Source organism: Zosterops lateralis (genome assembly GCF_965231275.1).
Source record: "Zosterops lateralis genome assembly, chromosome: 9".
NCBI classification, from domain to species: domain Eukaryota; kingdom Metazoa; phylum Chordata; class Aves; order Passeriformes; family Zosteropidae; genus Zosterops; species Zosterops lateralis.
Genome location: NC_139769.1, coordinates 19836341 through 19847868, shown reverse-complemented (window position 1 = coordinate 19847868; position 11528 = coordinate 19836341). Strand labels below are relative to the sequence as shown.

Genomic DNA, 11528 nt, shown 5'->3' with positions numbered 1-11528 from the left:
GGGTGTGAGAATAACCTCGAGTGTCTCTTCACTGAATGGCTCAGCACCCAATGCTCAGCACTCAAGGGAGCTCAGATGTAACCGTGCCATGCACTTCAGTCCCCTCACGCAAATCTAATGACACTGATACCAACTGCTCAGGAAACCAAGGACAGAAAGAGTTAGGTATATTAACGGAGCACAGTGAAATGAAAGATATTTTAGGAAAGGACAATCGATTTTTGAAGCATAATTTGACACATAAAAGAAACATGTATTTTATTTATAAAGTATATATTTATTAATTGCTGTAAGGCATTAAAGAAATCAGTGAAGGGAGATTTTTAAAAAATCCACCAAAACGTGACCATGGTTTTCTCTCATTTTCCAGAGGAGCTGGGGGAGAACCCGATCCCAGCCGAAATCTTCGGCTGGAGCTGCTGCCCAACCAAGCTGTGCCGGAGGTTTCCAGCCGAGGGGCCGTTACCAGTTCCCGCCGCGCAGGTGGGACAGGCGGGAGTGCGAGAGGGAGGTTTCCCGGTGAGAGGAGCGAGGACCCGGCTCCCCGGGCTGCAGGATGGGGCGAGGCGGGGAATGGTGCTCGGTGGCGGGCTTTTCCTTCACCACCCCGCTCCCTCCTTTCTTACAGCCGCCTCAGAGCGAAGCCCCCGGAGTTTCCCCCAGGGTGTGTGAGAACAAGCTGCGCCCGGGAGGGCCGTGAGGGGAACGAGCGGCCGGGGCCAGGCCGGACCTGCCCGCACCAGCGCCAGCGGCGCTTTCGGGGGGTCAGAAGGGCCACCCCGCACCTCAGCGCCCCAGCTCCTGTCACGCACATTCCTCTCCTCAGTTCTGTCCTGTTTCGCTCCCTCCCCTGCCGGCGCCCCCTCCCCCGCCTGTCCCCAGTGTCGCCCCCCTGCCCGTCCCCGCTCCGCGCCCCCGCCCTGCGCCCCCGCCCTGGCTCCGCGGGGCGCCGCGGCCGCCTCTGCGCATGCTCGGGGGAGGGGGCCCGCGCGGAGCGGCGCGGAGCGGAGCGGGCGGGGGGCGGCGGTGACCCGCTGAGGGGACACCCCGGCCCCGGCCCCGGCCCGCTCCCGCCGCGCCTCCCGCGGCCCCCGAGCGCCTCGGGGAGGGCCGGCGGTGCCCGTGGAGCGGCTGGAGTGCCGCCGCCGAGGCGGAGGGCGGTGCTGTGGGCGGCCGGGGCAGCCCCGCGATTGGCCTCCGCCCGGCGGCTGGCGTGTCACTCGGGCTCCGGGGGTGGCCCTGGGAGCCGCTCGCCCAGCCCTCTGACGGGATGAAGCCTTTAGGGGGGATGCGGAGCTCTTTGCGTTTTGATTAAAGCCCCTCGTCTCCCCTCAGTCTGAAGGCAGGGCACCGGGGAGGACGGGTCGGAGGGGCCTGTGCAAGGCCGGGCAGAGCGGGAGCGGGGCGAGAGAGGAAACCTCTCGGTTTATCACGTATGGCTCTATAGGAGAAGTCATCTCTGGGAATATAGTGGAAAGGACGGAGCTGGTATAAACTGAAGGCGCCCGTGTTTAATTCACACTTGTGGGTGCCCAGCATGGAGATGCAGAGATGGTCCACAAGGTGGAAAACGAGAAGGTGGCCCTGGGACTCGGCTGTGACCGTGCTCATCACCTTCGCTTTCCTTCTCCGGGCTGCAGAGGTCAGAGGAGGTAAGAAAGCAAAGGGGAGTCCAGTGGCCTCTCTCCCCTCCTCGGGGAAAGGACCCAGGGCACGGCTGAGGCCGCGTTCCAGAGGAAACCTGTCAGAGCTCCCGGTGCTGGGGAGGCTGAGCCTCCCTCCAGGTGCCGCGACGGGACGGCTCCGGTCAGCCTGAAACTTTGGATGTGTTTTTAATGAGCTAAAGGAGATGCACTGGCGGGGTGGGAGAATGAAAGAAATACTTGTTGAACAGAGAGACTTATCCTCTTCCAGCGCTGGACTCTTGTTTGGTGGAGTGTGCGTCCAACTTTGTTTTGTTGAGCTGAAGTTCACCAGGTTGTGAGTGGAATTGACCGACAAGTCAATTTCAAGCCTCTTCGTCGGAGGGGCAAGGAAAGGGAAAGTTGGGGGTGCTCTGATTTTCTCCGTTTTCCACTTTTTTTTTTTTTTTTTTTTTTTTTTTCTCTCTTTTGCAACGGGTTTTAGTGGTCGAGAAGTTTTGCAGGGCGCAAGCGGAGGAGCAAACACACTTTCAGGGCCCTTTGGCAGCCGTGCGGAGGGCAGCTCGGGGGGCAGCGGCGCCCCGCAGGTGGTGCGGGCGGTGCGGGGCCCGGAGATGCCCGGGGGGCTCGGGGGGCTCAGCCCGAGGACCGCCGGGCTCCCCGCGGGCCGTGTCAGCGTCCCCAGCCCCGTCCCAGCCCTGCAGCCTCCCCGGGGTGCCGAGTGGTCCCTTAGGTGTCCGTGGAGCCGGTGGGCAGGGTGCGGCCCGCGGGGGACTCGCAGGGGAAACAAGAGGCGGGCGGCAGCGGAGCAGCCTCAGCAGAAAGGAATCGCCGCCCCCTCCCCCGCACCGCCCCTCTCGCTCTGCGCGCTTTCCCGGCCGCACCGCTCTCCCTGCGCTCCCCGCGCTCCGCCAGCCCGGCCGCGCTCTCGGGGCTGAGCTCGCACTTCGCCGGGCTGCAGCGCGGAGTCTCCGTGGTGGGAGAGCTCTCTCCTACTGGGGGTGAAAACGCTGCCTCTTCCTCCTTTCCTTCCTCCCTCCCGCCGGAGCCCGCAGGCGCATCTGGAGGCCAGTCTGGCTGGGACTGAGGTTTTTATTTTTTTGTGGGTCTGCCATCAATGAAGGGGCTTAGCTCTCCGAAATGAAGGGTTTAATTTTTTATGTATTTATTAATTTAACGAGGTATTTCTCGATCTGAATCCAGAATCAACAGGCGTCCTGGAGGGAGCAGGGAAAGGTGATGAGTTTCCATTCAAGCCTTTATACCTGGGCGCAACCTTGGCGGTGTCAGATCAGTCAGGGCTCCTGCCCCCTGCTGGCCCCGTTTCTGACAGGGACCAAGGGGTCAGATTTCATCCCTCCTGCAACTCCACGGGCTCGCTGGTTACACCAGCGTGAATTAACCTCGCTGAGCTCCAAGGATTCGGCTTCTCGTTACTATGTGGAAACTAAATTTCTTCAAGGAAAATACCGTCGTCAAAGGCGTGATTGATTTCTTATGCCACTTTTCACAGTAGAACTGACTAAATTAAGTAGGGTTTATGTAGACTATGTTTACATAATGGGCTGGATGCAAATGACAAGTTAAAAGAAAATCTGAACCCAAGAAGCACAGGAAAAGTCAACAGAACTTACACTGAAGTCAACAGAACTGACACTTACTGGACTGTATTCAGCAACATTAGGCAGATTAATTTGGTTGTGGTAACTTTATTCAAAACTAAAAGGCTGTATTGATAGCCTTCTAGTCTTTTGGATAAAGGACATTTCAGAAATATAGAACTAGAGGCTCCTTATTCTTTGTAGAAGCATTCAGAAAAGAACTTAGTTCTTGGCCTTTTCTGCGATACAGTATGCTATTTGCTTAGGAACTACAGGGAGCTGTGTGTTCAGGGCTTGATCTGTTATTGAAGTCAGTAAGAGTTTTTCCATTGACTACAGAGGGACTAGAATTTGACCTAATTTCTCTAACAGAGTACAAGGGACTTGTTTCTGAATCATCTGTTATGCACTCTAATCTTATTTAAAGTAGTTAAAAGATAACATAGGGCATAATGATTCCTATTTGAAAATTGGAGAGGGAAAATACCAAGGAATAAAAAATATAGCATGAATGGCAGGTAAACAATATGACTAAGTGAAAATGCTGGATAAAATATGAATGCTGGGCAAAATATGAGTTGCTCTTTTAAACTCTTTTAAATCTTCTGTTCTTCAATTTTCTTTTCATAAACTATCTCTATGAAAAGAAAATTACATGGTGTATTCATATGAAGTGTTAATCATATAGTAGTGACTTTTTAAAGACTACAGAAATCATTCCATGTAGACAAACCTCAACACATTCCTAAAATTCTTGACTTTTTAAAAAGTTTCTTTATTTAACAAAAAACCCCACCAAAATATAGGGAAGTATGAGGTGTCTTTCATACTTGTAATAAATGGTGTGCAAAGAAGTGTTTGGGCTCTTGAGTTATTTCTTCTTTAGACAGAAAAAGTTACAGAAGTGAGAATCAACTGTATGGGAAAAGCAGTGACTCATACTTGGTCAGCTCAGTGCCCACCAGCTCTTAAGTGGCTCTTTTCAGAAAATGTTTTTGCTTTATGACTTGGCTAAAGTAAACAAAATTCAGTATTTTTAAAGACATCCTTTGATTTCCTTTCCCCTTCCTCACCTTTAATACTAAAACTGTTGGTAATGTGTTTGGAATGAATAAACTCATTTAGTCAAAATGGCATGGCCTCAACACTATAAATTTTTGTACGGGCTTGACATCAATGCACTATTGTGATGCTGATTTAAATTTCATGGGCAAGAAATGAAAAATCAGCCTTTTTATTATTTATAAGCTTTTTCAAGCAAATGGAAATCTAGCTCTTAATCTGGGTGAAAAAAAAAAAGATTTAAGAAGCCTTACTGAAAATGAGGTTATGAATTTATATATAGAAAACTTTGGACCTTCTGTGTAAGCGATGAGCAGATTTGTTTCTAGAATAAATAGATACTTCTTGCTGTCATCTTTGGGAATACAAAGGTTCCTTGTGCTTCCCACACACAGGCTTGGAAAGCAGTGGGAGTTCTAGGTGCAGGAGGAATGCAGAACTGGGCCAATTAGTGATGGCAAAAGGAGAGTTTTCTTTGTGGATGCACACTTAACACTGCTACCTACTTGTGTTTGCTTAGTAAGGAAGATATGGATCTGTCTGTTGAATTAAAACTCTTGCATGCATCCAGCTAGTCTAAAGCTGTACAAAATGTGTTTTAAACTAGGAGAGTACAAATTTCTTCTCAGATATATCTGTGATATAAAACACTTTTGGTTTTAACTGATCAATTAATTTTTAAGATTGAAAAAGAATATAACATTATAAGCATTCCTTCATTTTTCAGTGAAATTGTCTTGTGTGATAATTTGTGTGCATTTTTCAGACTGTTATTCCCAAAGTTGGCAAAAATGAATAAATCAGAGGGTGATTTCACTAGGTGCAGCTAGTGGTTTAGCTGAAGTTTTTCTGAGTCCCAGGGATCAGCAGGTGAAACGGTCCAATCTTCCTAGAATACTGCAAGAAACGCCTGCATGTATATGTCTGGTTTGCTATGTAATTTTGATTTCTTAATTGTTTCTAAGGTAAAATAATCATTTCAACTTTGGCAGCAGACATCAGATACAGAAAAAAATGACTGGTATGTGTTGTTGATTCTCTAGAGTGTGTATCCTTACATTGAATTTAGAGGGAGACCTCACATGGATACAAGAAAGGACTATTCAGGCTGCAGGAAATGGTCACTTTCCTACCTCTGCAGAAAAGAAGTTTCTCAGCTTGAGTTTTGTGTATATCTTAACAAATTTAACTGTATAGGTGCACAAATACTCTGTGGGTATGGCTTGAAATAATCTCTTCCCTAGTATCTATGATTGAAATAACAATAGGAAAAAAACCCCTTTGATATAAAAACTTTCCTGGTGCTTATCTTTTGTTCTGATTACTAAGAAAAACCTATGAAAAACAACCCACTCCCAAAGCTCACAATTGTTTCTAAAATTGGTGTCTGCAGCAGATACGAAATGTAGGAAAAAGTTGCCATACTTATTTTTATAACTGTCATGCCCAAAGGTACTTGATCTCCCCCAAAGAGAACCCTTAATTCTGACACAGTTGCAGCAGGAGCCATGACATTACTGCTGAGGTTATACCTAAAACACCCTGGAGCAATTATGTCTTTCCCGGATTTGTTTTGTACAGTGGTGAACAGTAGGGTTCCCATCTGCCAGCAAGATTAAGAAGTTGCTTTTCTTTTCTCTGTAGAGCGTTCTGCTTCTTTTCAGAAGAAATCCTCCTAGCATTGGTTAATTTATCATTGTTCTGAGTATTTGTTGATAATGGGGGGGATAAATTAAGCAGAGCTTGAGAGAAATCTCTTATGTTCTAAGAATGTGAAGTCTCATGTAGTGATAGAGATTTGCCCTCTGGATGGACACAATAGAGAACAGTGACTTAAAATGAATTAGGTTAACACACATGCCTGTTGCAAGGGCTTATAACTGTTCTACTCAGTATTAAATACCGAGTTTACAGACTGTAAATGTAAGGATTAATTGTTGACTCGGTTATTACAATAGTAGTAGAATCTGGCAGAACTTAAATTCTTTTTAGCACATTAGCAGACATAAGGGACTGTAAAAACCTTTGTGAATTTCAGATCTGGGACTTCACTGCAAGTCCAAGTGTTAATGTACACAATGTGCAAAATAGAAGATACTTGGCAGAGCTCATATTACAGAAGCAGAGTGTTTGCTGCAAACCAAATGGAAAGATGCATTATAAAAGATGAATAAAAAACCAACTCAGATCCTGATCCAGCTGTAAATAATGTCACTGGCAGCTAAGCTTTGTCTATGATAGAAATTAGCTTAGTAGAAATCAAATTACAGTCACATTTTTATAGTAGACTAAGTGCTACCTACTCTTCCCTTACCTGTGTACCTTTCATCACTAAAATTATCATAGTGATCTGATATATTATCAGCATTCAGAGTTTATACATAGTTCAAGACTTTATTACCTGCTTAAGAGGAGTTCCTGCTAATATTGGTAGGATACAGAATTGAATCTGATTTCCTTGCATTTCTCTCACAAGTGAGATGATACTTTTGACATTGGGGAAAATACGGTGAAAGATTTTAGTTGAACAGTTTGGTTCTATCAAATTAAATAGGATTATATTTAATGGCATCATTTCTAAATCTTGTCGTCGGCTGTATTCTGTGTTTAAAGCTGAAAAATGTACAAATGTTCCATATTTGGAAACTGTCATTTATTGGAAGATATTTTTAAACTCTTATTTGGATTAGTTCTCAGTAAATACCTTGATGACAAAACTTTTAAGTGGACTCAGTTTCTTTCATGTTTAATTGCTGAGGAAATATCTTGTCTCTTCCTGTGGCACGGACCATTTTTAGACTGTGTCTCTTTTTTATATGGTAATAGAAACAGGATACTCAAGAATGCAATACTTGTTTTGCTGATTTTCACAGCTGAAACTACTGTGTCTGCAGTCTGTACAAAAAGAACTTTTTGAATCTTTAGCAGAGGCCTCAGTATAGTTGGACACTTGAAATGCAGTCCTAAAAGATTTTGCTCTGGTGCAAATTAAGAATAAGTCCATAGAAATATGGAGACAAATATTAAAATATTCTAAAATAACAGATCAATACAGATCTGCACAGATGATGAACAAGCCCAGTCGTCTGGGGTTCTAAGTGAAACCTTTTATGAAATCACCATCAGGTCTGTACTGATAAAAGTACAATCTATCCAGTCTCAAGAGGGCTCTGAATAACCCAAAAGTCACATTTTGTAGTGAAATACATTGTGATAAAAAAACTCAAAATCTAGGTTACATTTCAGAATTATGCAATGTGATGAAAACTTAAAAGATTTTTTTTTAATGAATATGTCTAGTAAATAAATCAGCACACAAGCTGATGTTGCTAAAGATCTGAATGCATAGTTGTACATAGACAAGTTTTCCAATGGTTTCAATATAGGATACAAGTGGTGTGGGGAGAGGATTGTGTTTTTTGGGGTTTTGGTTTGTACCATATGAGTGTTAGAGGTTGGTCTTTAAAGTGAGATGTAGGTAGCAGTTGATGAGTATCAAAATTGCCTCCTGTAAATGCCTAGACTGTCTGCATAGCCTTTGAAATACGATAATGTATTGAGTAGATTTTGCAGCATAGGAAGTCAAGGAAGAAATTCCAAATAACTGGTGTGGAAAAAGAAGTAGCCAGTTCTGAGGAGTTTCACAGAAACCTCTGTTGGTGAAATAGTTAGTCCTAGGCTATTTAAAGCATTCCTGTATGCATCTGGATAATCTCTACTTCTTGTAAGCATTAAATATGAAAGCACTGCAATAGCACCTATTTCTAAAAATGTCACCAGTCAAGATTCCAATTACATAATTCATCTAGGAAATTCATGTAGGAAAATTCTTAACAGGTAAAACAACCTTGAAGTATGTCCTGAATATATTCAGTTAATCTCATAGATTTATATTCAGATTCCTAGGAAAAAAAACAGCTTAATTTTCAGGAGCACCATGTAATTAGGCAACTCAATTTGTTTCCTTTTTGTACCTTGAAGATGCTCTGTAACTCACTTTTGAAGCCCATAAAACAGAGAGTTCATTTTATCCAGCTCTAAAAAGTCCATCTATGAAAAGTACTGGAACTTTCCCAAAGGACACTGCAGAACCAGTGCTTTGATGCTCATTCCCAGAGCAGCTCTTCTGTTACAGGGCTGGGAGTTGGGAGGCAGGGGTTCTCAGACTGCCAAGCCCAAAAGCCAGTGAGGAGGGCTGCTCTGCCCGGAGCTGGCCAGGAGGCAGTGGTGAGGGCTGAAGAGTGCCTGATCCTTTTCTGGTGCTTAGACACCTATGGCTGAACTGCAGGGAATCATTTCTTGGGATACAGAGACTAGAGCCTGCAGTGGGAAGGCAATAGAGTCCCTTGTAAGAACTGTAAAGCTCAGTGAAGCAGTTGAGTATAACATGCTTTTCAATTCCTGCTTTTGGATGTTCTGTATTAATACCTAACAGATGAAGAACACAGTAAAATAAGAAGTGTATATAATACCATTATACATATTTCAGTTTTTAAAGGCTATCTAGCATAACTGCCCACTATAAGTAAAAGTGTCCAAGAGTAAAATTAAGAACAGAAATATTCTTACCACATTAGAAATAATATAGTTTTCTGGTGATTTATTTTGTATCCTAAAAGTCAATAAACTATCAGTTTATCAAATCCAGATTCTAATGCTGCTGGTAAAAAAGAGGTAAAGACCTCTAACATTAGGTCTTGGACCATTTAATGAGTGTTGGTTAGAAACTTTCATCATTGTTGATCTTTATTCACCTGTGGAATAGATGGAATGTCCTTAGAATGAGCTCTTAGAGTTATAAAGATTCAAAGTTTTAAGAAAACTAAATATACTAAACAACAATAGGTTAGTATGTTTTTAATAGGTAGTAGGGTTTCAAACACCTGTGGTGCAGTCAGTACCTTCTGCTTAGGTCCTTAGAATCCTAAAATACCTAGAAATCCAACTAGAGGTAGCCTCTTTTCAAAATCTTGTCCACCTCCATATAAGAAGTCCCTTCATTAGTACTCAACAAATACACACATTTTAGTCTACCAGACCATCACAGCTTGTAAGTTTTAAATGATCTGTTACAGCGACATAAAACTGGACTAAACTTTGAGAAAACACTCCATTTAGTACTGAAGATTAATGTTTCAAGGCTCTTTAAGTTTTAGTTTTTGCAGTGGTTCCATTGGAACAACTTACTGGCAGAATGAAGCCTATTTCCATGGAAAAATATGAAGTAAAATAATAGTAACTTAGAAACATTAGTCTTTCTAAATTTCTCATATAATTGTTTGTACTGGGGAAATTTAACCTCTTTTCTACTCCAGGGTTGTATCTCCCTAATTAGGAGTTATTGGTTGTAACTCTTAAAGATTCTTTGTGGAGTGAACACTGATAAATTTTCACTTTCACACCAATCAAAAAATATGCATTGCTGAAGAATTATGAGAACTCAAGAATTTATCTGTTTATTGTATCAGAAAAATGTATACTACTGTTTAAAAGTACTCTTTACTGTATCAGAAAGAAGGAAAGGTAAAGTTGCTATAGGTATTAACAGTATAGCAAACATTGAGTTGCCCCCTCAGTTTGCTAAGGTGAATCTGTAAAGTAAAGAATACTGTCTCCTTTTTCTCCCCCTTTGAGTTTTGTTATTGTTTGCTTTGAATTTGTGTCCTCCATTAGGCAATCTGGAAGCATCTTGTAGATTATGTGGATAAGCAGAGCCTTTAAATAGGGAAGGATCATTGTGTCTGTGCTCTCTCATAAAATTGAGACTAACATCCAGGAGTTAACAGACCAAAATCTAAATATAATAGGATTTCAATTTCTTTGCTTTATTAGGTAATTGGACAAGGAATAAACACATTTTAGTCTAAATTAGTCATCCCCTGGCAATTTCTTATGAGAATGAGTTTTGCAGCCAGACATTGCCACTGCAGTCACTGCCTCCTGTCAGTCCTGGAGGGTTCCAGTTTGAGGTGTGATGGTGAAGCCCCTCCCTCTAAAAATGCACGTAATGGTTTCCTGTCTTCAATATGATTTTACCCTATCTACAATAACTGTCTTGAACTGTCTGGCCCTTAGGCACCAGCACCTTCATCTGCTGTTCAAAAGTGCTTTGCTGTATAGCTTATAGCAAAAGAACAGGTGTCAACTTGGTACACCCTATCTGTGAAGGTTCAGGGCTCCATTCCCACTGCAGCTTGTAAGTGGTTTGCAGCATGTTCCATGTTAAATAGAAGAAAACTTCAGGTGTTGGACCTTTAGATAGACCCATTCTGACTTCCATGGTTATCTTTTAAGGAATAATCAAACTCACTCAAAAATTCTCTATTCCGTCAGCAACAGATTTTCAATTCCAAGTCTACTGAGGACCACTGCATACATCTGGGATGGGATCACTCTAAATGTTTGACCTCTTCAGATCTGAGTAAGACGTGAAATACTGTGTGAGATCCACACTAATGTGGAATTGCAGCCACTCATGGAATTGGCACATAAACTGCTTCTTACTACAGCTGTACCTAAATTAGAAACCTGGCTGATAACCAGCTAGCCTAGGTGGGTCAAAAAATATTTCAGAAAAAGCAGTATGCAGGGAATTTTTTTTCTTCAGAAAAAGAGTTTCCAGTAATAAAGTGTCGATGTCATTTTATTTGAATGAAAAGAATATGATACAGAATTTGTCAATTTATTTTTCACTACAGCAGACTTAAATTGCTGGTAAAATACTGTGATTGTGAGATGATATGTATGCTAAGAAATAGAAAATCAGTTTTTACATATACTGAAGTGTCAATTTAAGTGTCAATTTATTGTCATTAGCTACTTAGGGTGCTACAGGACAGAACATTCTACTTAGGTGAAACAGTACAGCTCTATTTTTAGGGTGTGTTAATGGCCTAATGTTTACCAACCTCACACTGAAAATAATGTCACTCACTAAATTGATCTGAGTAAAAAAAACTTTGTAAAAAGCCTGTTTTAGATCAAAACATTTTCAGTATTGCAAAGGCACTAAAATAAAGACAATTAACCTTTAAAAGGTATTGTAGCTAGAAAGATAATATGTATAGATTTTACTCTTTTATTCAAAATAATTCCAAAGATGATATCGCTGCCATTAGATGGACTGTTGATCCATCTTTCTTGGGTTCTGTGCAGTTTGCCTTTGCAGGGTCAGATAGGCTTTGTCACCATGCAGAAATTTAATGGTGGCTGCTGAAGCAGA

The 11528-nt window shown here is 42.6% G+C and overlaps 1 protein-coding gene across 3 annotated transcripts in view; it reads left to right on the top strand.

The window, feature by feature from the left end:
- The first annotated feature begins 1272 nt into the window (after positions 1-1272).
- COL11A1 (collagen type XI alpha 1 chain) overlaps positions 1273-11528 on the top strand; it is a 132257-nt gene continuing 122001 nt past the window's right edge. For all 3 annotated transcript variants that reach the window (XM_083867941.1, XM_083867942.1, XM_083867940.1), the window contains exon 1: positions 1273-1652. In XM_083867941.1, coding sequence (XP_083724067.1) covers positions 1538-1652 — 115 coding nt within the window. In that variant the 5' untranslated portion in view covers positions 1273-1537. The remainder of the gene's footprint in view (positions 1653-11528) is intronic.